The 26,061-nt window shown below is 40.0% G+C and overlaps 2 protein-coding genes across 5 annotated transcripts; one reads left to right on the plus strand and one right to left on the minus strand.

The window, feature by feature from the left end:
* The first annotated feature begins 1,652 nt into the window (after positions 1-1,652).
* On the plus strand, positions 1,653-5,256 carry LOC145218290 (uncharacterized). The gene is made up of 3 exons (XM_080085699.1): positions 1,653-1,979; positions 2,276-2,992; positions 3,847-5,256. The coding sequence occupies exons 1-3, from the start codon at positions 1,919-1,921 to the stop codon at positions 4,449-4,451; spliced, it is 1,383 nt and encodes a 460-aa protein (XP_079941825.1). The 5' UTR covers positions 1,653-1,918; the 3' UTR covers positions 4,452-5,256.
* A 14,268-nt stretch (positions 5,257-19,524) lies between these two features.
* Positions 19,525-25,360, minus strand: LOC145219086 (uncharacterized). Of its 4 annotated transcripts, XM_080086459.1 has the most exons (6): positions 25,056-25,360; positions 24,886-24,966; positions 21,561-21,740; positions 20,856-21,485; positions 20,565-20,779; positions 19,525-20,487 (listed from the first exon to the last, which is right to left on the minus strand). In XM_080086459.1, exons 3-6 carry the CDS (start codon positions 21,718-21,720, stop codon positions 20,125-20,127), a joined length of 1,368 nt encoding a protein of 455 aa, XP_079942585.1. In that variant the 5' UTR covers positions 21,721-21,740; positions 24,886-24,966; positions 25,056-25,360; the 3' UTR covers positions 19,525-20,124. The 4 variants fall into 4 exon arrangements, with proteins under 4 accessions (XP_079942585.1, XP_079942584.1, XP_079942583.1 ...); XM_080086458.1 differs by lacking the exons at positions 24,886-24,966; positions 25,056-25,360 and adding an exon at positions 22,985-23,502; XM_080086457.1 differs by lacking the exons at positions 24,886-24,966; positions 25,056-25,360 and adding an exon at positions 21,956-22,965.
* Positions 25,361-26,061: the final 701 nt, after the last annotated feature.

The raw sequence follows: 26,061 nt of genomic DNA on the forward strand, positions 1-26,061 counted from the left end.
CAAACAAACTGTAAAATACTGAAATATCTTAGTCACTCACTAAACTTTCGTGATGAAAACCTAACAGTTTACTACAAAAAACATGATTGTTTTAAATTTTAACAAGACATGAACATTAAAAGTTTAAAACCTGTGGCCTTTGCTTTTGCAATATATAATATCACTAATAATTGTCCAATGTCCATACTAAACCCAAAACTTTTTTCAGCAAATTAAAGACTTCAAAAAGCTCTCTGCAGTCTGCATCTTAACAACCCTCGTCCCTCACAGAGTATCTAAAATACCTTAGTTTGAGCAGGAACTTCCTATTACTACGGCTTTTTTATTAATACAGTGTGTATTCTGTGATTGAATAGTGAATACAAAGCACTCTTGTGGTTATTGAGTATGAATAACTTCTTGTGGGTTTGACGTCACATAGAAAACGTCACTTGTGCTGTGACGACAGGACGAGCGTGTAATTTTCAGGTTGGAAGTTTGTTTTAGAACATAACGTGGTATTGTATTAATTGCAGTTTTATCGTCGTCATAGCTGCAAATGAAACTGAAAGCCCCCCTAATCTGCAATGTGTATAATTTTCGTTTTGTGCTTTCGGCTTTTGAACAAAAAATTAAAAGGCGATTTTTCGCTTTGTTTCAATTTTTCCATGATTATCAGTTCCTGGTGACTGAACGTTACAAATTAGATATTCTAATCAACGTTTCGTTCAAAAAACTACAAAAGGTCGTAACGAAACGAACAGCAACAGGCTAGAAAAGCGCCCTATAGTGGTACGACTATTACATACTTTTGCACCACTTGTATTGCCAAAGATAAAATTATCGTGGATTTTCATGAACAAACACAAAAACTATGGCACACGCCTACAAATAAGGCAAGAATGGATGACTTCGACTCAATCAAAGCAGTACATTTCAAAATCACGTGCAACAACTGTTCCAAATTCCAAAAATTCAAACGATTATCAGTTTTAGTAAATATAGTTGCAACCGAACGAAGTATTTGAAAAACAAATGATTATGATTGTTAAGTCAGGATGGCGAATGCAATTGAATTTATCAGACATTGCACACAATGAATGTACTAACAGACAAATTAACTGAAAAGACAATCTGTTAAAACGACATTGTTTGATTTGAGGGCTTTGAGTGCCGGTGGAACGCTGGTTTAATGATTCAACAACCCGACATTTACATTCTCACACTAAGTTCCCGTTCGAAACAAAATTCTCAGTCGTCGTATGGTCGGCGTCGGCATACCCACGAAGTCACGAGCTCACGTTATAGCCGAGTACCAGCAAAAGACTCGGGGGACGCCCCAGGTACAGATGTTAGGTAGCGGAACTGGAAGTTACCCTAGCGTCGGGCGTTGCCTAATTCTCTGAAATCTTTAGCAGCTGATGAATTAGGAGAGAAATCAGTATTGACTGCTGTTAAAAAAGGTTCGCGCTTTCTTTACCGACAACGCAGCTTCCATGAAATGTTTTTGTGATGAAATAAAGTTGTAAACGAGGCAAAAATCAATTAATCGTGACCTTGCGTTTACCTCAGGGGCCATTTAATATAATATCACTCGAGTAAATCACATTAAAAAAGACCTAACGTCAGCTGATCGTCAAACTGACAACAGGTCTCGCTCTCTCCATTGCTTGGCGTGTCAGGACTTGTCTGGCGTCGGGAGAATAAAAGAAAGAAAAAAGCAGAGGAGCGCCAAGAGGAGTGTGGAGCAAAAACAGTCCGAGGGGAAGTACCACCACGTGAATATTCTTTTTTCCTTCTATTTTGGTTGGGTTTATATGGTTACGCAAGGGAGAGGCTTGCTTTAGTCTACGTGTTATTCACAGCCAGCGGAGCTCTGTCATTTGAACACCGAGTATTTTTACTGCTTTTGCGGCAATTAAGATTTCACAGAGTTATAATGGTTCACATGCTACATGTTTACGACGAGGAACCCGGGAAACAGCCACTGAGCAACAATAGTAAGTCGAATAAGCAGCGTTTGGCAAAGTTCTTTGTTCTAGCTCGCGCGACTTGACAATGGCTACGGCCCTTCTTACTGATGCTTATGTGTTTTAAACCGTAATACAGTGCAATGTGATGTCTGTAAGTGATTAAAAATATATTGTTTATGCAATTGCTATAGTGTATTAAAAAAAACACGCAGCTTGCATAGGAATATAGGATAGCAATGCACACATGTGAATATATAAATAGCTTTATAGGATATTAGATACTGTTTGTATCCAATTAACAATTGTATTTAACTGTTGTGTAGGTCAGATTGCGAACGAATATTCGTTTCCATCAGTGCAGTCAACCCCTGCAGAAGAGTATCTACAATTGCAATCGTGCGACGCGAAAAGCAACATGCATGCTGACGACAACAAAACCTCCTACACACATGACGCGTTCAACTACGCAATGCAGACCGATTACTCGCCTGAACCTTGTACACCAATGGAGGCTGACAGCTCTGAATTTCCATCTGGCAATTTCTGCAACTTAAACACAAGAAGCAATACCACAGTAGAGCAAATCTTGTTCAGTCCGCCTAAGGTTGAGCACCAATGCCCCACAGTAGAGCAAATTAATCCGATGGAAGTCTTGTTCGGTCCGCCAAAGGTTGCGCGCCAGTACTCGATCTCATCGGTAATGGAAGTAATTGCAAATGATGCAATAAACGGTGCAAATACGAACACACCTCAACTGGTCAAAACGCCCAGTGCAATCACTCGACCTATCAACATCAAAAAGAACGTTCAAATGGGCACATACGATGAACGCAGAGCAACACCTACCACATGTCGAGTGTCAAACACCCAGCCATCATCGGATTTGCCTTATGCTTGTTCACCAGCCCATTCAAACAGCCCGATGCCAATCCCCTTCACTGGATACAGAAACCTCCCAGATACGCCTCAATCTTCACAATTCGAAGTGCAGAGCAACGCATCAAATTCGTTCAACGAAAATAACAACGTTGGATCTTTCGGTAAGTAGTTTTTAGCAAAAAAAGACATCGCTAGTGTGTAAGTTTCGTTTTGACACATAAAACGCTCTCCATTGTCTTTTGGTGATTAGTTTTTAGCAAAAATGCTATTGCCGTACATAACACGCGTTCCTATGTCATAATGTTGCTTTAAGCACATTATTACGAAAATTACATAAATTAGCAATTGTAGCCCCGTAAATTTTTAAAGTGTATAACCGCGGCATTTAATTTGCGAAAAATAGTCGCAATCAAAAATAGCTACAAATTTTTTTTTGGCGTTCTGCACTTTTCCTGTGCTTCCAACTGTTTATAAATTAGGTCGCTTAAAAACTAACCTTTTTAGGTATTAGTTTCGCAAAATGTCCGACGCAAACCGTTTTAACGAATTTTTACAATGTATTGCATCATCACGTGCGATCTGCATGGCGTCCGCCATTTTGAAAAATCGCGACAATTTTTTCGGTAGTCTGGACGCTATCGACGAGACAAAAGCCTTCCATGCACGTGACAAAACGCAGTCGGCTTGCCAGGACCTGCCCGTAGCTCGCGTAGCTCGCGTAGCCGTCGTTTCGACGCGACAGGTGTTTGTGTGTAACATCGATGCAGCTTCCAAATCGTTATATTCCCAACAGTTAGACGAGCAGCGCGGTTTCTCGTATCGAGTGACAACCCTCGTCGTTTTTCGCGCGAAAATAACTTGTCTGGACACGCCCGCAGATTAAAGCGCCAGTGAGTCGATTAATTGCGCCACACTTGGTAGTTGTTAGCACCACACGCGACGTTGTTTGTAAATATTGCGAATCGGTTTTGTCAATACCGCAAATTAAACGTTTTATCTTTTCTTAACTCCACAGGTTCAACGACCGATAATGCGAACCAGGCATTTCGTACAACTTGCCACGGGATCCAAGAAACCACGAACAGGCTGCAGACGAACACGGGCAATTGGTGGGGCGCGTTGGGCAGCCAGTTTGGCTCCGCGCCAACCTTTGAAACCGCGTTGCCAGTTCACAACAAACTGACCAACGTCTCATCATGTCCTGATTTCGACACAAACAACGAAGTTTTTGGCGACGGTTCTGATGTTTTCCAACAATCGCCGCAATATTCAGGCCGCGCCATGTCGGCGTCATCACCTCGGCCTTTCTCTGGCTCCGGATTCGATTTCCAGGCAACAGCTTCCGGTTTCGAACTTCAGGAAGTCACACCGGAAGCTGTCACCAACGATATCTCTGACGACATCTACAGTCAAGTAGACAGAGCGGACCGACGTCGTATCCGCAACAATCTAGCGTGCAGGGCTTCCCGACATCGTCGCAAACTCCGAAAAATTAACAACGAACGGCTAGCAGCAGGACTGGAGACGCAAAACCAGGAGTTGAGGGAGAGAATCCGACAACTGGAATCGGAATGCCAAGTTACCAGGGATACGGTGCTGCGTCGGATGAGCGAAACGTAGCTTGCACGGCGGACGGCCGATGTACATAAAGCAATTGACTTAAACTGAATCAAACACTGCTTTTTCCTAAACGCGAGGTCATCGGACGATTTATTTATTTCGTGACCAACCGCTAATGGAACATTCCCTGATAGTTTCATATACTGTCCCTATTGTACAGAGGTTTCTATTTTTGTTGTTTCTATTTAATTTGAAAATTGTTCTATTGCATGTAAAGAAAACATGTTTCTTTCTTTTTTTCTTTTCTACATGTTTTGTTTCTATCCTGTGTGGGTATCAACCATTGTGAATGTAACGCGGGCCGATGACTTTCAATTCGCAAGTGATGCGAAGGCTGCTTTGAGTTTACTTATACCTTTGTTAAAGGCCTGTTGTTGTTTTTGTTACGTTAGGAGCCTGCCGAACACTTCCAGATGATTTTGATGCATGTCCCGCGTGGTGCCATAAAACGGTTGAGTATGGGTCGTCTTGCCAAAGTGCTTGTTTTTTGTGTGTTAATGTGCCTTGTACACATGTGACAATGATACGGACTCTGTGAAGGCTGTGCCTGCGGTGATTTTTTTTGTAGAAGCGCGAATGTTTCTGTTAGACAAGTATTTGTCGATTATTGTTGCTTCAAAAAAGGCGTGTTTCAACTTTTTGCTGTAGCGAGTTCGTTAATGCTGGCATTTAAGCGCTCCATGGCGGCGTTTGGTTGTTCACCCTGTTGCTTTATGTGTGTGTGAGTTTGTCTTGAGAGTTTCCGTTTCTCTCGTTTTCCATCTTTTGTTTCTTCTTTTGAAAATAAAAACATGTGCAAAGTTCATATTGTTCTGCCGAGTTGCGTTGGTCGAGTCACGTTCGAAAAGGAATAAATCAACAAACTTACGCCAGGTGTCAGGCCCGCAATGGACAACCAACAAAGAGACATTTGTTCAGAACCGCAAGTCTTATTTACTCGACAGCTCTGTAGCATGAACTGATGCACCCACATTTGACACACATTAACTAGTCCCATCAAATGGCGTTTGCGAACTGGGAAGACGGTTAATTAACTTCGTCCGTCGCACGCAACTATAACAAAGCCCGTCGAGGCTACGTCGAGCCTAAAGCGCGCGCTGTTGGCTTTCTACTTACAGCTGTACACCAGCAGTCTGGCACCAGGCCAGAAATAATCCACACGACTCGCTAACCTTTCAATTCAATGGTGAGTCATACGTTTGTTAACGCTTTCCATTCCGAATCCACTAATAGATGACTGGCTGACTGCTGCTGAGGCTTGAGGTTACTTACGGACAATGATAACTTTATTTTGGAAGTGTCCAGTCATTTGTCATCCCCGTTATTTTTAGGTTTGGCATTTCCTTTTGTTTAATACCAGCACAGTGATAGTATTTTGAAACCAGTACGAAAATTACGTGAGGCAAGTTCTAAACATACAACATATTAAATTAAATTTGATGCACTATCTGCTAAACCTGTATCTACTTATTATTTGTTAGGTTATAATCACAAAAGCTTTGTAAATCAGAGAAAAAATGAGTTATTATTTATTTTACATGTTATATTTTGTACAGTATTTTCGAAAGCCATGTGCAACCTACACTTTCATCTCCACGACAAATAACCCTTAAATGGCCATGAAACCCCTCGTTAAAAGATTGAACAAACAGGAGCTAGAATCTGTCTCGTTTGACCTGCAGTTGTTTCAACTTGTCAATACTAAAGCTTTGCGCAACAATAAAGTATTTACGTCACAGACAGTTTTGTAAAATAAAAAGGTTTTATGTATTGTAGGATAATTTCGTTTCTTTTGTAATGTTTCAAAAACTATATTGTTTGTCTTTTGATTCGTTGTAAAGAAAACTGTTAAAATATAGTGTCTGCATTTGTACATTTTAGCAGTGAAACCTATAAACGCTCAAATGAACATAGACACTAATTCAACAAATATTTTACGGCTTACAAATGGAATTGTGTTTCGAATTGAACAATAGCCGTAAAAGTTTTGAAACTGCAGGCTTCAAAACTTGGTGGGGGTGAGGTAACCTCTAAATGTCCCCGTTAATTGTCGTGTTACGTTTACGTAGGAGTAATTCAAACATTACAGGCAAACAATTGTGTTTGGCAAGATACGTATGATATAGCGCATGTCAACCGCGTTTTTACTGTTTTTTTCAGAACTGTTAAACGCGTTTGCAAACTATCATGTTGCATGTTATATTGTTTTGTATTCGTTACTTTTATGTGGAAATGAATTGTAACAAAATTGTGTTTTTAGGATGTTTTTTTCGCCTTGATGAGGCTCTTACTTTTTAAAATAGAAATGCAAATGGTGTTAATGTGGTATTAAAACGAACAATTACTAGAAAAGATTAAATTTCGTTACATTTTGGATACATATAAAAAACGCGACAATAACATAGTTAACTTGGACTTTAGGAAAAAAGTTTTAAATTTGATGATAATTATTCCATGGTGCAAAAACTAAAAAATATTGCACAAGATTCTGGCAAAATGAGGTATCAACTCCTTGTGGCGCAAAAAAGCCTGTAAAGTAACAATTAGCGAGTCGCTAAAAGTTCGACAATTCGATTGTGACGCAAGTGTGTGACGTCATAGTGCCAGGATTGACGCAGATTCCATGGTTTAGCTGGGGGACTGCGCGTGAATGATATACGTAAGAACATGTAGGTTTGGTTGCGCACAAGTATCATGTTAATAAGACTGTGTGCGCACTCTGGTCCCTGGCCTGACTCATTTCAAAGAAAAACTCGGTGGATTTGCGTAGGACAGGAGCAGACTGCGGCCAGCTAAAAACCAATTAACATTTTTATCGGTTGCTTTCGACAACTTCAGGAACTGAAAACTTGAAAACCGAAACTTGGTGAAATTTGCAATTAAATTTGCATTATATTTTTGAACGGCCATACAGAAGCGTTGCACACTTTATATTGTTTCACATACTCCATTTCCTTTTTAAGGGCTTGATCGTCATACGAGCGTGTGTGACAACAGCGCCATAAAATCGCATTTGATCTTATTAGTTGTCAAATACACACAAATCTGGTGCACACCAAATTCTTTAACCAACATTTTTTTGTATTTTCAATACGCCGCACATAAAATATATTTGTTGGTTGCTGAAGCTTAATAAAGATAAAGTCGCTATTCTAGTCCCTGATGGCTATAGAGTCTTGACGAGCTAACGAGTCAGTTCAGGAAGTACACGATCATGTACTCTATTAGACTAAGCACGTGACGTTGTATGACACCGATAAGACGCGGTGTGACATACGTGAGTTGTATTATGATGCCTGTCATATGATTAGGCGTCAAACAAAACGTTGACCTTTTCAAAGTAAAGGTCAAATATTCCTCTAGTCAATGCCCGCTACACCTCCATTCAAAAAATATTTAACTAACGCGTAGGCTATATACGCCTTTTTTCCTTGTTCTTAAATATACAAATAAAGTTAGTTTTTTACATATTGAAGACCATGTTGTTACTGCCTTATTTTTTGTGAATAACAATATTAATAATAACATAACTTTTTGTCAAATAAATAAAGACAATAAAGCGAAGTAACAATATTTAACTTCTGAGAACGAAAAAAGTTTTGTACCGACATAGAACTTTATGTGTGAAATTGCGAAGGCCGTCGCCATCTTGGTTTCGGCAACACGAAATGACGTCATCCGGGTTCTCAGGATTCTCTAAATCAAGTCAAAGAATTAGTCACGTGATAACAACAGTGAAAATTTGATCATTGCCTGGCTGACATAATTGAAAATCCAAAGAGGAACTTATAGGATGGAAAAAGCGCGTTGTGTTCCAACCGGTTCTGGCAAGTTCAAATTTGGTTCCTAACTGGCGGATAGAACAAAATCGCCAATGCTGCACGAAAAACGCTACACCGGCCTTGACAAATTAAGTCTCGTATACCTGGCAATGATCGATTAAACGGAGGTTTAACAGATAAACAGAGCGTTTCTCCTAAACCGACATAATGACCTTATAAGGAACCGAGCCACTTCGCACGCAAAGTGGTGTGGCTTTGTTGGTTTGGGTGGGCGGTATATTTTTCTCGTTACTTAACCTACCACGAACGCCCAATCCAACACAGCAACACGGCCCTTGTTCACTCGCACGCGCCATTGTGGCTAGAGGGACTTTCCTCTTTTATATTTTTGTATGGGCGTGGGGATATAGCCAGTGTGGGCGGTTTTATATGCTTGACTAACATAAGGTCATATGTTATACAGCACCCTATTCTATTATGTCATTTAATTTAATTATATACAGCAGTAATATGTTCCGATCTTTGGTTTCGTTGATAAAATTAATCAACAGTTTCCAAAGACTCATTATCCAATTAAAAATATGGTAAAGCGTAAAAAAATTGCTTTTCCCATGCACGTTTGCGTCTTACGTCAACCAGTTGTTAATCAATTCACTTTAATTAGAAGGTGTAATATAAAGCGAAAACACAGAAATCATATCTATTTTTCACAAATAACTTTCGCTAACCAAACATTTATTCGGCCATAAACTGATAACACACAACGAAATGAGATACGTGTAAATGCGTGGTATCAAGGCAAACAAAAATATTTAAATTTAGAAACAAACAATTCTCTATGCAGGCCTTAGTCAAATTCTCCTTGGTCTGATAATATTTGTTTGTTACCAAATATGGAAAACAATTATATTCCACACTTTGCACAGTCGCTTTGGGCGTGCGAATAAATTCCCACGCATGGTTTTAATAATTATCCAATTGGCAGCGGTTTACCAGAGTTTCGATGTGGGAAAATTTGCGGAATTGATTTTATGGGTGTGACAGGTTGGGCTATAGTTTCGGTGTTTGTCTTGAAAATATCTATTGACCTTGTTGGTTATTATTTAACTTTGTGATTGAAATAGTCTTTGTACGAATTGAGATGACTAAGCAGCCTGTGACATATGTCAATTTTATATAAAATTATCGTGTTTATCGTTTGTTTGTTTTTTGGCTAGTCACGTAAACCCGTAATTTGCAACTGTTTCATTTCAATCACTCTACGCTTCACCTATTAAATAATTAAGACAGCCTCTTAGGTATGCTTAGAAGACGGCTTGATTCGGTGTAACAATCCTCTAATAGTTTTAGGCCTGGCGTACTGAGTGATTTACCCATATATGAGTGTAGATGAATCATGATCGGCATGTACGCTTTAGGGCTAATCCCAGAGATGAACACATATTGACAGTTTCATTTAACAGTTTTTATTCAATTGTTCATTCACTTGAACGCGAAAACCGCTTACAGTGTTGCAAAACACGAAAATGTTCCCTTATATTATGTCGTGCAAACACGGCGAGTTTACATGGGACAAATACGACACGATACAGCGACAAGACTCGGGTAGTCTGTCGCTTAAACCTAAACCGGATCAGTAATAAATCCTCTTCACCCACACCCTATAAGCAGTCAACTGTCGCATCCCAATTGGCAAGATTGAGATAAATCGCTGAGTAGGGTATCTCGAAAGCTGATACTATAATCGTCCGATTGTTTGTTTTCTTTTGTCCGACACAGTGGGTTAGATGTCAACGCTTTTACGATGGCAGCAGATTTTGCAGCGTTAGCTATTTTTGCACAAGTAATTCATAAGACATGCGGGCGTCAACAAATACTTTCAACCGTGTTTTAGTGTGGCGTGATTTATGATATGTCAGCATACTACAGTGCCACCAACTATGACTGATCCTTAACACGCTGCAATGGACAACTTGTGCTTCAAACGATCAGACTGGTGTAAGCTTAAAATTAAGCAAGTTTTTGCTGTCAACAATGGCATAATCGACATCCAAATAGTATTAATATATTAGCTATAGGTGAAGGAATTTGGAAGGCATTAACTTCATAAAAATACTGAAAAGTGCTACTATATATTTCTAAGTCCAACACAGAAATAGGATACGGGTGATTAATTTGACGTTAAACTCGCACAACTATGCGAAGTCACGCGCTTTTTGTGGCCCAACCACCGTCGAGTCGTCACCTGGTGCTTTCCCTACTGGTAACAGATATAGGTAAGCACCCGTTATAAGCCGTATGATGCTGGTCATGGCCGAATGCTTCACCACACCCGCCTATTTCAGTTCTAGCTCCACGATTGGGCAATAAGCAGACGTTCCACGGCAATCTGTGCGCATTGGTGCTTGCGACGTGGCCTTTTTCATTCTTCTGTGCTCCCCTTGGTGTTTTTTTGTAATATGTAAAGTTACGCGGGTTGTAAAATGACTTCATTTTTTTCGCCGTATGACAAGTGGACTTTGGAAGGTTCTAGAAAAACTGTTGGACCTTTTGATTCGACTGCGGGGCTTTTAGAACATTCCCCTAGACGGGACGCCAACTTTATTTGGGGATCGAAACGTTACCACCACATACAAAAGGGCATTTGCTTATGCCATGCCTGAAACTACAGTGTTGTCCAATCCAAAACTGAATTCTACCAACTGGGTTTGGCAAATATAATGTCATATGTTGCGAGTTCGGTGCATATTTATTTGGCCTCGACTAAAAATAATGGCACACTATTGTGGTAAACCACTCAAGCTTGAGATTTAGGGGTGGTCTAAATTTGGGTCATGTATTTTTAGGAAACCATATAAGCTTTAAGGGGAACTTTCAACTAATTTAGTGACCTTACCTTTGGTTTAGACTTGTGGACGTGATCGTTTTGTCCGCGTTTCATCAAATATTACCTGACAGGCGAGACTACAAAACAAATGTGTCAACGTGCATTCGAATGACACGGTTCTAGTTTCGAAGAGGTGTACACAATAGCTTGACGTCTGACAGGCAGCGTGGGACAACCGCGTTTCAAGTCGTGTCTTGCCTTATTGAGGCCAGGAGCAATTATGAAAACAACCTACTAATTGATTCATTAAGTAGGAGTGGCGTATACTGCTGCTCGGCAACGGACCACAATTATACCTGATCGAGGACATCGATAAAAACATCGAGCGGTTGGAAAAGCTGCACAGACCCGCGGCCGAACAAAGGCGATTGTACGTGCGAAACGGCGGCGGGCTTAATTGAGTTGTGTACTTAACAAAACCGACCTTGTTTGCTTCAAGTTATCGAGGCCGTCCTCACGTGTAAGTTGCTATATCGCCTGACAGTCGCCCCCGCATTAAATGTACGTCACTCTTCTTTGTTCACGCCGCGCTTGTAATATAGTCTCGCGACATCTAAGCCCGATTCCTGTTTGTTGTGAGCTCTCGCGACGTTGCAATTAACATCGCTACTCCCTTCGTTGAGACGTCCTGTCAATCATAGACCGCAATCGTGTGTCCTCGGCCTTAGCGACGCGAGTTTTCATGTTGCGTTGACAGTCGCGGCATCGGGTTGTTACAGGTGGCCCGCGGCGCGTTGAGCTACTTGCGGTTGCCCCTCCCCCAAGCTTCGCGCCACAGATAAAGCGGAAAGTTTTTGTAAAATTCGCGCGCTCTTCGAACCATTGCAGCTGAAAGCCTTGGGCTGTTTAGCTTGCAAACCGCGTAATTGGGCTTCGAGAGATTTTGATTCCTGCAAACGGCAATTCAAGATGCGATTGCGCACGACTTAAGTGTTTTGTGGAAAAACGAGCTGACTTCTTTTTGCTCTATCGTTGACAGCTTGCGCGTGGCTGACAAACGGTTCTTGTGTTTTGCTTGTTTTATTAACCCCTATGGCAAATTTCGGGGCATATACACAGAACAATTTGTGAAAGAGGATTATTACACCAGCTGGTATTGTGGGGGCCTATCAACCACAAAATACTGCTTAAAATTTTATTAAAAAGCATGCCAGCGTATATGAAATGATTTTTATCGCGTTCAACAAAACGTTTGTTAGAGTCAAAACACGTTTTTGCTGTTGCGTTTTAAGCCGGCAATTCAAACTTTCTAAAGATGATTCAGACCATTTTGTCTACTGCTGCAATACGACCACTAATTGTTAGACGAAAACAAAAGAGATTTATATTTAAATTTCACGTGCCCTTTATGCTGTGCTAACACCGGGGTGCCCCTTTTGAGAACATGTCTAATTCGCATGCTAATTAGGTTCCTTAAACTATAGGACCACCTTCAGCATATAAACTGCAATGAAAACACCGTTTCCGTTTACGTGACTGACAGGATTAGATAACGTCTGTAATACTCGTTTATCTTGGTATAATGTATAGACATCAAGCTTGAACAAAGGGATGTATTTTAGGATGGTGGCTTTTCAATTTGTAGGCGTGGCAAAGCCGTGATTGTCTTTTGGTGCAATCAGGAGCATTTTGATTATAGTACAAGTGGAATTACGTTTAAACGAGTAATACTATATAGAAAAGTAGAATATAATTAGTGGCAAACGTACAAGTACAAGAAGTGCCTGATCTGACCCATTGTAGCATTATATACGGATCTGTTCATAAGTTTAATGATGAAAATAACGGCCCAAATAGACGTAAAAAGCGACAAACGTTTGAACAATAAAGCATGCCGCTTTTTACGTCTATTAGGCAGTTATTTTCATCATAAAAACTTATGGTCCATTGTTTTTTAGAGATTAACAATACCTTTAGGCTAATGTTGACGCACTAAAATACCCAATTTTCCACTTCCAAAAGGACAAACCCTATATTTGTAGTTAGTTGAATTTCCTATGCAAAACTTGACCAACCAATCAATTAAAATGTAGATTGCGCTTCTTCACCGCAACGCTAAGTTTTAAGCAATTATCGTGGTGTGCGGCATTCCCTGGAAATTAGTTTTTGCAAATTCAGCTCTAATTACGCGTTATGTTCGCGTACGTGCTGAGTAAGATAACGTTCCTACTACGAGCCTGGAAAACATTTCACCACCAACAAAAAGTTTCTATTTTAAGAAAAATTCTGGGTTCGAAGGTTTATCTATGAGGGGAATACCCTCTTGTATAGATTGTTTGGGATTTTCCGCGCTTGGGTTTTAGGCGGGTTCGCTTATTTTAAGCAGTAACTGCCGTTAAAATAGAGTATGTTGACTCAAATAAATTGAAAGATTCCAATAAATTTCTATGACTTAGGCTATCGCGTCTTTTTCTATTTTCGGCAACGCGGTATTGGTCACTGCTGTTTCAACTTGAGTTTTCAACCTATAACTGTATTTTGCAGGAACAAATACAAAATAATCACATGATATATATCTTTTAACTTGCAAAAATCATTGACATTAATTACTTTAAGTCACAAGACCGTAAACAGAAAGTTTTTTGAATTGCGTCCAGCTGATACAAAATTGCATGGCGTCTGCAAATGAAGTTGTTGCGCTGCAAAAAAAACACAACAAAATTTGCAAGGAGATATTAATTTGCATAACGCGCAAACAATCGAATTACACAAAACGCCACCAGCTGAGCGCACTGGACGTGTAATATCCGTTCACCAATCGTGAGAAATGAAAAACTAAATATATATATCCGGTCTATTCAAGACGGGGATGGCGAAATACTTGCACATACGTTGCTCTTATCCGGATGAAGTCGCCCTTACCTCACACATCTATAGCGCAATTTCGTGTTGCAAAAGACGTATTTTTAGTATAGTCTGTTATACTTGATTGGAGGTGTGAAAAAAAATTAAACGGTCACCCGACGAATTATCACAGGACATGGGACCACCAGTTTGGACTGTATATTGTCATAAGATGCACGCGCCCACCTATGACTGCGGGTAAACGCATGACAATTAATCACATGATTGATTGGCCAGATATTACAGGGGATATACCAAGGTTTTCTGGCCTTGCATTGGGTCGGGTAAATTCAGGCGGCTTTAATTTTGCAGGATGATGCAACTTGCCGTAAGATTTTTTTTAATCATGGGTTGTGATCAGCGTGCAACGTTCAGTGGTCGTATCGCAGGGTGAAGAAACGGTCATCGCTGCCAAATTTGGGACGGGTTTGTGCGTGTGTTGCCAAAAACTTTGACCAAGCATCTAGTTTATTAAACTGAACCAACGTTCCCCCAAACTCTGAGACACATGAGCTCCCTGATTGAGTACACCATATTCCAGAGTATAAGCGGGTCTGTACTGGAGACCGAACCTGAAAGTGCAATTGCACTTGCTTAAGCCCGAAATCCAAGCCAAACACGAATCAAAAAACAAACACCGTTTCAAGCAAAACATAGAATTTTTTTTAAAATATGGTATTAGATTTTTTTTAAATGCATCAAATGTGAAGAGTTGAGCCCGAATTGAGCTTGGTTGATTGGAACTCAAACCCAAACAAAGTCAACCCCGAACCTTGTCCAACTTACAACTCTGCTGGAAGCAGCACGTTATTGGTCCAAGTAATTTGCAGTCTGTAATGTATTTTTACTGCACGATATATTTATATAGTGCTGTTTCTATTTTTGTACGCTTGTTAGAAACGGCATCCGTCTATTTTGGGCTCATCGTGGCATATTTATTTGAGTAATCATCCATTTAACAAACAAAGCCATACTAACAGTAAGTATTTACCCAATACACGTTACAGATGCAACCAATTTTCTTGTAATCGGTGCACGCGTTTCTGCAAAAAGCGCACTCGCCATTGCAGCGAAGCGTTCCATTCATTCAGCAGCTAAGGTGACGTGGAGGTTTTGACGTGAGTCAGTTTTTCCAATGACATTTAAAGCAGCACTGATGCACCCGTGAAAAACATAACCCGCTGAACTCATTGACCCTATAATGCGCATAAACCTTCAGTTTCAAAGAAATACCTCGGTGTAAACGCCTACTTATTTATAAGAAACTTTAAATTGGACTTTGGGCAGCCAGGGACGTTAGCGTACAACCTTATGTTTATACGTAGAAACAAGAATTAAGATCTATACAATAAAACTCGGTTAATTCGAATCTTCTCCGAATTCGGACAAAACTTGAGGTAGGCCCTACAAATAATTTGTAATGTGGTAGTGCTTAAATTGGATATCGGTTAGTCCGGATCGTCGCCTAATCCGGACAATTTGTTCGGTCAAATCGTGTCAGGATTCGATGTTAACTTTATTTATTTAAAAAAAATGAATTGAATTTGGCAGTCATTCTGGGGTAATTAGTTTAAACTGCATTAACACGTTAAGCAATTGACCAGAAAAGCAGCCAAGAACATAAAATGCATGCTTAAAATAAACCCACTCATTGCCATTGGACACGGTATCTCAGGCGACTAACACGTGAACGGGCGTGTGTATTAATAGAATCAAAATGAGCAATACACCACGCAACACTCACGCGCATTGAGAGTGATTGATTGCTTTCAAAACGGGACACAAGCGTTCTTAACGTTCTATTCCACCTTGAATGAAAAGCCTAGCAAGTCTCGTGATCGACCGTTTCCGGTTTAGCCAAGGCACTGACAAAATTACCACAGCACAACAAGTTAGCTGCCTCGATATATTAATTCGACTAAGTCACGCGCGCTGCCCAAGTATGGAAAGCTTTTTTCAAGTGGCGCTCGTTCTGCGTCCTGCAGTAGCGATAAACAACCACCGGATGTTTTTGTGCAAAAACTGTCCAGTGTTCTGCCGCGTCATGCGTGTTGTGTACTGGCTCGACGATGCAAATTTGCATGACCGAGACATTTTTGGCGCTTCCAGGCTTGTCAAGCGGCTATGAGACGGGAAGCTAAATGGCATAGAACGGTCAGTCTTAAATCGCGTGCCCACTTCTATGACGCCAATTAATTATGACGCAATTCAAGCATAAAAATATTTTGTTGCATAGCTTATATCAATGACTAGACTTCAATAAAATTGGTAATGAGGAAAATGCGATCAATTTGGTGGTACACAGTTCATTTATACAACAAAACGTGCTTCAATAACTTAATAACTGCTCGTAGCATTCGTCATAAGGCTTACATGAACTGAAAAACAAGCGTACTCCCTTTTGTGTGTGACGTCACAAAGAAAAAAACATGTAATTACGGCCTGGATTGACATGCTGACGTCATAATTTAATTAGGAAACCGGACGATAACTTGAATTTAAACCAGTAATTAGTTATTTGTTGTGTGGATATGAGACAGTTAAGTTATAAAAAAACCCTTACGCATTCCAAATATCGTTTCGTGTAACACACTTAAAAAAAAGTTTTCCAAAAAAAACCTTCTACAATCTACAAAATTAGCGGTGGTGGAAATTGAACAATCAAACATGAGTTATTCAAAAGATCGGTCACGGTTGAGCGAGTGCACCTGTTTGGTAACAATCAAGGAGCGTTGCTTTACTCAGCTGTCCAGACAGATTGCTAAAATTACAGGGCTTGGCACAAAGTGACGCAATACCTGGTGTTGTTCATCCATTTTGACAAGTCAGATGCACAACAGGTGTGTTGTTTTGGTTGATAATTAATCGCCTAAACTGGTTGTTATAACATTGGGTTCGCCTAAACTAGTTTTAGCATGACATTCGCCAAAATGGTAGAAGCCGTTGCCTTAAGACATTCTTACTAAACAGTTCTCTGCTGGTAAGTAATAGTTGCAATGTTTTACACATTTTAATGTAAAATCTAGCGAAGTTGTCCAATCGTAATTGTCACTATGAAATATGTAAAGTTAAATCATGTTGGTTGGTCATAATGTAGGCTATAAAACGAAACTCCAGAGCAAATAATATTATGCAGAGGCGTAACGTTTGCAGCCAATGACTTTTTGACCTGAGTAGTTGCCATGAAACCTTTACCTGTCCAATTCTCCTCTGAGTCAGTATGACTATAACATCGCGAACACTGTAATCTCACTAGCCTACCCTCTTATATGGCCGCGTTGTTTATACTTCCTCAAGAGCCTTTAGTAATTCGAAACTTCAACGATATACAAGTGCAAACAAGTACGCCATTGTCATGTAAACAAAGTGTTGGTTGTTTGACTTATCTGATTTAATAATTTTTATCGAAAGTGATTTGGAAATTTTTTTGTTGTCTCTTACTCTCAAAATGTTGGAAGCAAAGTTATTAAAAACGACAAAGTAGGCCTTATTGCATATCGTTTGCACGTTGAAGAGATGATTTAAACCAAAAAGTATCAAATTTGTGATTACCGCCAATTTAGATAAATTTGTTTTTATTACCCTCTAAATGTTAAAAGCAAAAATGAAACCACAAAGTATGCTTTACTATACGTTATTTGTACGTTTAAAGATAGTTGGAAAGGCCTTTTCATAACGCCAATTCATTGAACAACAAGTTCAAATTATTTCCATAGATACTGATATGGCTTTGCTTATTGGTCAAATTAAACAAAGCAGTTGTAAGGAAATTGTTTGTTTTTTCGGTTGGAAACCACTCAAAAACATTCCATTGGCCTTAATAATGGAAACCAATTGCCTAATTAAAACACCGTAGCCCGAAATATGCTCAACATTGTGCAACAGCGCCAGCTATCGGAGACTGTGTATATAAATTACGTCATTATTGTAAGATGGAAATCAATTAAGCCAAACCGGATTCGGTATGTAACTTATTTTAGGAAAAGACGTTAAGCTCATTGGATTTCAAACAATCCTGGGGGTAAGTGCACCGGAATTAAAGCCCTCTTTTCTGTTAAACAAACGCGCTGAGCGGACGAGCACTGCCTTATTGGTGGGTGTAGGGCGTCCCTATTGTTAACAGCGATACACGTGGAGAATAAAGGGTCATCATAACAAGAGGGTTACGTATTGTGCTATTTTTAGATCGCTTCTATGGGATTACATAAAGGTAAATGTTACTGTGCAAAGCATTGCCGATTCCACACAACTATTTAAGCGGCAAATTTATGTTGACATAGACATTACGTAATGATAACGAAGGCGTTTGCTTTTATGTAAACCTACACCACAGTTTGGGATTCACAACAACGACAAACAAAAGGCGTTTCTGACGCAAAACCTCATTCCAAATTCGGTGCGATACCAAACTCGCGCTATTTTGTTATTATCACAGTAAAATCTTTGAAAACGTCCGTCAAAAATCAATAAAGCGAGTTTGACGACCAATCGCAGGCATGTCCATATTTGGAGAGCCGTTTTGGCGGATTATTTTTTCGCATTTCGCGGGAAAACAGGTTACAATGTGATTACGACACGGTCATATGTTGTTTCGTATTCGATTACGTCACCATTTCTTTCGCACGAGATCTCTGGGTGCTCTGGATTTGTAACAGCTACAATTAAGGCCGACGCCCAAGTATGCGGCAAAATTGGAAGGAACATTTTTATGGAAAACAAAACCACGAAACTTACAGTGGTTGAATGTAGCCTTAGCGAAACTATTACATTAGGACTAGTATTTATGATTAATCAAATAAAGAAGCTGTGTTTATTTAAGAGTTTTAACACCAAAATGTCTTACTAAAATGAAGTGCTCATACACTATTCTTAATACAGAATAACCGCCAAACTAAAATGCCTAATTATTATGCGATACATCCACCAGTTTTTTTCCCTATTACTGCCATATGATTTGGATCAAACCTAAATAATTTGTGTTCAAATATTACTTGGACCAGTTTAAGTGATACTTAACAAACTCGCCTATGACGTAAAAATCGAACAATAAAAAACGTCGTGACCAGACAACAGATGCGACAGTTTTTCTTGCCGTGCGAAGTAATTAAGCATTACGTAAGCCCCAACCTTGCGATTCTGACAACTTAGTGGCGCAATGATTTCGACGTTTCACAAACTTGGTGGAGAGTTTTATGGGTGCAATAAAACTGTTGTCCCATATTGACAGTGTACACATTGCGTAAAATGTGGTATTGTTAACCCCTTTAAGGTTAAAATTTCATTATTTCGGCATATTTTACGAAAAGATCTTGCAACCCACGGCTTTACAAATGCCACTAAAGTATTTTGGGTTAGGTATAGAAGCATAAATTAAGTGCCAGTTGCTGAAACGCCTGAATAATAAAGCATGCCGCTTTTTACGTCTATTTAGGCCGTCCGTAACTTATGAAAAGGTCCGTGCATATCCAAAGTGCCCTCAGTTTGGGTTATTTAGTAATCTGTAGCATTTTGTTATATCTGTTGATAAGGATTACCTATTTGCAAAATAACACAGGTAAGGTACAAATATTTACACTTTATTTCAACTTTTTTTGCGATATGTTACGAGCTTCAAGGGGCATTGCAATACAAATTACAAAGGGCGGGGAAAAAGACACGAACGAAAACAAGGCTATTTTTTGTAGCAGGATTTTCGTTTGATATTTTTCACAATTTTTTTTCAATTTTTTTGCAATGACACAGGGCTGTACACACAACGCAAAAACACTCGGAACTTTTCAACTCTCAAACATTTCCTAAAAAGGACCAACGTCACTGAAACTATGGCAACAGAAGAATGCTGCCGATATAAAACAAGAGGGTAGAAAATTTAGGCCAGTAGAAAAAAGAATTTAACTAAACCAGTAAATTAAAACATTCAAAGAATCCAATAAATAATGACAATTTCAGCTATGCAAACCAACTTTCTATCTTATGTTGTAAGACGTTAAAAATGCAAATAGTGAAAACTATTGCATTTCATACAATGGTCTGTAAAAGTAAAGACAGTTTGACTATATTCATATTAAAAGTCAAACATAATAATCAATCCATACAACAGAGGAACTTTATGAAAACATCACACATCTCCAAAAGGTCGGTCCACAAATTAATTGGACAGTCATTTTTTGCTTTTTCCAGTCATCTCAGTCAGGAGTGTAGCTCTCGTCTCCTTTACTTCTTGCTCCAGTTCAACAATTTTCTTGCGCAAGAGCTCGTTATCATCAGTCAGCTCCTGCATCTTCTCCGCTGCCTCATCGCGCTGCACTTTGCGCTTCTTTCGCGACTCCCGACAAGCTTCGTTGTTCTTACTCCTCTTCCTGATGTAGGAGCTTGTTCTTTTCATCTTCGGGGTTTCAATGCTCGCTGAAGTCGCTGGCTCTTCTTTAGTCAAATCTACGACGACATTTTGAGGCACTTCTGGTTGCATGTCACCAATTTCAATGGTTGAAAGGTCACTTTGGTCGACCACAATTTCCACAGCCTGTAAAGATAACAAATTATTATTTAGGTATCAAAGCTATAACCCTAATGTAGTCAAACAATTGCTGCTGCTCTTACATGTGGTAGGACTGGAATCTGCTGAAGTACGGATTCCAAGGTGAGGCTGTCCTCTCTAACCATCTCTTGTTGGACCACAGAAGTTGTGTAGACATCAGTGACAACCATATTCATTTGGCATTCGACATCACTCACTGTGGTCTGTGTGCAGACACTTTCATCTGATGTTGTGTTGACTTGGTTATTGTTGTTGTTGTCATTGGTTTCTGCAGTGTCTGTTAAAGATTAGTTTGTTAAATCTCGGAAGTGGGTTAAAAATAAGATATTTATAAAGCACAAATGGTTGCGTACCTGAACAGTGTGTGATGACTGGTGCATCCGTGAAGTATGGCTCCAAGTTGACGGGATAAGAGCTGTACAAAGTTGCATCCTCTGAAGCGGCTCTGAGCCGGTTGTTAAGCGGAGGAGAGGGAACAAATTCACCTCCCCAGGACACATTACGATGCCGTGCCAAAGAGCTACTGGGAAGCTCTGCATGTGTGAAGGAAGGAGAAGGATGAGCAATGTGTGCATCATCATCCAAGAAGGGAGTTGGGATGGGCGACTCTTCATGGTATTCTTCTTCATTGTCATTTGGGATTGGACCCAAAACTTCAAGTACCATGCTCAATGATGACTGCCTTTCCATCTCGGGGATGGAGTGGTATGCACTCTTTTGCTTCAAGAGTTCTGGGAATTCTTGCATGGAATGTTTAGGGGTTGAAGGATTAGGTGAAGTCAAAGGATAGTCACAGCTATCAAGCTGGCTGTATGGGGATTGTGCCCACAAGCTGTTGGTGCTGGGCGCTGGAGAGCATTTGTTTTCAATGTCTCTGCAATAGTCAGTTTCAGCGTAACCAACATTGTCATTGGACACAAGAGCGTCAAGAGTTTCCATGTCATTTGTCCGGTTCCAGGTCATGTTATAGGCATCCGGGATTTCTGTAATGTTTAAAAGAGCCAACATTAAAACCATGTCTACTATAACCAGAGTCTTATGTTTGGAATGTTTTTTACCTGACAGGTCGCTACCCACAGAAATAGGTAGGTCTGGGAAGCACTCCCCCAAAGTCACCTCTGGCTGGGGGCTCCCGGGGCTCTGGGGCAATTGCCCCGCCCCTGGGTTTTCCTCTCTGAGCAATGTTTCTGTCTGCATGATGCAAGTCGAACTGAGCATTGGATTGTGAAGCAACCATTCTGAAATAGGCAAATATAAGTTTTAATACACATTCTGCAATGATATAATCTTACAATTAGACTAAGTCCCCAATTAGAAACAAAACGTTTGACGTACCTCACAAAAGCAAGTTCTATACACACATTCATCCACAAATGCAATAAGTTATACTGTTTTTAATGCACAAGGACTCAGGTCCCAACAAGTTAATTCACAAAAGCAACAAAACATGTACCAGCGCTGCGAGGAACGCGATCGTTGATCATGTTCTGTGCTTTGTTTTCTTTTTGCAACAATAACAAACTTTCACGCGGATTGCTCTCTGAAGGTCTGCTCGGCTTAGCGACTGTCAAGTTGTGGGGCTAGCGCGGCGCGAACGTTTATATTTATAGCCTGGCTTCGAGAGGGTAAAAACGTTTCTCAAACGTTTCGGGGCACTTTTTTCGCGTCACTTCTCTCGTTTCTAAGCACGCCCGGACATGTCCGAGCACGTTTGGCAAGGAAAAAGCATCATGTGATGTGACGTCAAAAGCGACAACGCGACGCTTTCGGTACAATAACAACCCGGGAAGACCCCAGCCGGTAGAGCTGGCGCGTTGCTCACATTCCTAACAACGAATGCAATGACTTAATACCACGAAATTTGCACCCAAATATGCCAATCAGTTAACCTTAGCCGGTCGCAGTAAGTAAGTTTACCCGTCTTAAAGCGGTTAACAATGGCAGAAATTTCGGGACAGTGCGAAGGACACCGCCCACGCCACTCCCGCCGGCGTCGCCGGGTGCAGTTGCACCAAAACAAGCCGCGATTGCGCAACATGCGGCCTCATGGGAGCAATACTTGACCGGCGAAATAACTGCGGCTAAGGTGAAGCGAGCGACAATAACAAACTACCGGTAAAAACCGGACTTCTCCAGTTTGGCTGGACTTGAATTTTAGCGCTCAGGAAAGCGATTACGGGTGTCAACAATCACTTGGTTATTTATATGTCATGTTAACGCCTTATTACAGTTTTGTCATTGCATTTGCGTCCAACATACCGACAAAAATCTTTACACAAAATGGAAACGTTATGAATTTTAAGTTGAAAAACTTGAAACAGATTATTTATAACACCAAAAACCTAAGATTGCGTTTGTTCTTAACACTAAACCCATTTTACCCCATGCAAACCATCACAAATCTCAAAACAGCTCACAGCAGCCATACAAGTTCAAACAATGCACAAATTTAGTAAAAAAAAACAACCTTTCACTTGCTCACCTGACAAACTTAGCCATTTGGCTTTTTGAGTTTTCTCGAAATGACCCCTTGGGGTTTCGGAACACTCCAGCAACGCCTAAGCGCGCTGATAGCGATTCATCTTTTTTGTGGGATTATAAAGTTGACAAAAACAGGACTTAGGAACTTGTAAAGATTGAGAGTTCATAAAACAGTGCCAACCCATTGAAGTAAACAAGGAATCTGAGTGTAAAATCGTGCTTGACCAGTCGCAAATAGAAGGTGTTGTAGTAATAATTGTCTCAGTAATTTGAAAATCAGAAGCAGCAAATGGGTGTGAAGAAGCCTCAGAAATCATCGGAAAAATCTCAAAATCAAGCAAATATACTGATGACCAGGCGACCAGCTATTAGGACAGCCTCCCAGAAATTCTTTTCTCCAAATGGTGGTTTGCAAAAATTGTTAAGACCCAAGGTTGACAACAAAATTAACTACTGATAACCAGCTTTAATACAGATATTTATTTGCTTTTTTTGTGTAATCTATCAATGCAAAATATACACTTCAATAAACACCAATTGTCCAACCAAAGCTATTTTCATTATATATCTCCATTTCATAAAGTCTAAAGGTAATCTAGCTTACCCTAACACAAGTCAAGTTATTGGATGCTTTCTGTTATGTATCTATTTCTATATTAACACAAACTGATTATATTTCTTTAGACGCAACTTGCCAGTAAAAGCTATTGTTTAAACACTGACAAGCGACAACCACAGAAAAACCACGTTTAAAATTGTACAAGGGAAAACTTACAGGCTAATCAACTACCTTGTACAATCATTAGACCTGGTAGCCTTCACAACTTAACCAGCTCATAAACAATGGCATTCTATAACCAACTTAAACTACATGTAGTTCCTGTACTGCTCGAAATACCCATGCCCAGACTGAACTGATGACGCCACGCTAAACGCTCAGTGACTATATGCCTGCGAAACGGATGATGCAACATTACGCGAGCAGTGACGTCACGGGCATCACGGGACTAGCCAAGGTGACTTTGCGCGTGCTGAGCAGCTTTAAAGACACGTCTTAAAACGGAATTTTACAAGTAACACTAATTTTTTTCTCCCGGGTTTGCTAATAACCAATTTCTTGGGTTTGCAATGCTGCGGTTAAGAGTATAAATTTCCAATCCAATTTAACATTTACGCGCCTGGGGGCGGGTGATCGCATTTTTGCAATTTACAGCTTACTTCATTGGTTTTTATAAGACGAGAGGTTACGTCCAAAAATATTTACAGCTAAGCGTAAAACGTATCAAGCACGCAACACAACAGAGACCCATTTTATACATTAACGTTAATACGTAAAGTGACATTACAGATAAACTTTTTTTAATAAATCTACTGTTTCCACTCATGCCAGGTCATGGTTGTTTCGCTAATTTTCGATAAACAAGTATCGTTAGATAACGACAGCATTCATGATAAGCGCAGCCCAAATTTTGCAAGTCATTCCTGTGCGAGCCGGCCGCCATCTTGAAAACAAGCTATCGTTTCTCCCAGCGAAAAAAAAAGCACCGCTTAGCAACCAGCAGGTAAAACTGAAAACCACATTTCACGAGCTGTGCATTGGAGAAAGTCAGAATAAGAAAAGAAATTCCTTCCACAACTACAAATTATTGGTCCAATAGTTTTTCTAGTGGGACAATAACCAGAAAAACACACAAATATTTTCTTAGTACATCGTTTCACATTCACAAACCACACATTCCACATGCAAAGGGCAGGTTTCACACATTTTATGCAAAGCAAAATATGCTCTGTGGATTTTCAAAAATGTCATCGAAAATTGCAATCAAAGGGCTGTTTTAAATGAGTCGTCCATTGTGACGAATTACAGGATAACCTAGGATTTCGTCAACTTTTCATAGTTACCTGAATTGTGAAAAGTTTCGACAGACTCAAAATTGGAAATGTTGATCAAAGACGAATTCGATGTAGGAAAAATTTCGCTCTCTGTAAAATGGTCAGATTGAGCAAAAAGTCCCACCAACTTACCGCCATGACACACAATTATATTGTTAAAAGTTGTTTTTTAAACTTACCACCGTTTTTAAGGTTGGAGAAAATTGTTTTCTTTCCTGTACGCCTTGTTGAATCCAAGTTTCACGCAGAAATTCCGACTTTTAGCTTCACTCTTCAACAGCAAGCAAGGCCACTAACTCTAATTGAGCTAGCAACCAGTAAAAACAAAACTTATTTCGATCTCGACGCTTGTCGAAGACCGATACTAACGAAAACGCTTGTAAGTTATCCAGCGATTCTAATGCACTTGCCTTTAGACAAGAATATAGCGCGCTCTTTCCGTAGCTTGTTGTAAGACTTCTGTCAAATGTCGATGTGATATTGCGCCACGGTTGCGCAACAGTTTTAGCCTGTCACACGGGTGTTCCCCGGCATTTTCCGGCGTCGCCATTGGATGCCGTAATCACGTGGGTCGACCGGCCTATAGGAAGTGAGCAAACTGAAACTCCCCCAAGCGTAACTCGGTCAACACGGTCGTGAGGGCAACCGATCTTTACACAGCCAGACATAAGTTCTAAATTCGGATATTCCGTGCAATGAAAATTGACGCCGCATTTGATGACGAAATACGATATATGCTGTCCTCACAATACAGGCAAACATGGATGTGGTCTACTTATCATTAGCTCTTCAATAGTACATCAAAAATGCCCAAACCTTCTTAGTATTTTCGATTTTTACTCAATACATTTAATCAATTCAAAACACTTCAACTATACCAACAGTTTAACCCAGTGGTTCTCAACCTTTCGTGGACCGTGGCCCCTTTAAAGTAACGTTTTGGCCTCGTGGCCCCCTTCAATTAACCATGTAGGTCCTGTGGCCCCCTTAAATTGTAGATAACAATCTCATGTTGGAATGCGGTATTAATTTTGACCTTAAACAGGTCTAATAGAGCAACCAAGCGTGATAAAACTCACTATAAACAAATAGTATGTGAAATAGTCGATTAAATTCGGGAATAAAGTTATAAAGAAGTGAAAATGACTTTTAGTGGGTATTTCTTGTGAATCTACGCCCGTGGCC

The sequence above is a fragment of the Phallusia mammillata genome, chromosome 3 (assembly GCF_965637545.1).
Source record: "Phallusia mammillata chromosome 3, kaPhaMamm4.hap1.1, whole genome shotgun sequence".
Taxonomy (NCBI): domain Eukaryota; kingdom Metazoa; phylum Chordata; class Ascidiacea; order Phlebobranchia; family Ascidiidae; genus Phallusia; species Phallusia mammillata.

Bases quoted from the DNA above. Each gene is read 5' to 3' on its own strand.
- LOC145218290 (XM_080085699.1), top strand. From the start codon at position 1,919: ATGGTTCACATGCTACATGTTTACGACGAGGAACCCGGGAAACAGCCA. The intron at 1,980-2,275 runs GTAAGTCGAATA...ACTGTTGTGTAG, and splicing joins ACAGCCACTGAGCAACAATA to GTCAGATTGCGAACGAATAT. The intron at 2,993-3,846 runs GTAAGTAGTTTT...TTAACTCCACAG, and splicing joins TAACAACGTTGGATCTTTCG to GTTCAACGACCGATAATGCG.
- LOC145219086 (XM_080086457.1), bottom strand. From the start codon at position 21,986: ATGATCAACGATCGCGTTCCTCGCAGCGCTG. The intron at 21,486-21,560 runs GTAAAAAACATT...TAAACATTACAG, and splicing joins TGTGGGTAGCGACCTGTCAG to AAATCCCGGATGCCTATAAC. The intron at 20,780-20,855 runs GTACGCAACCAT...AATCTTTAACAG, and splicing joins AGTCATCACACACTGTTCAG to ACACTGCAGAAACCAATGAC.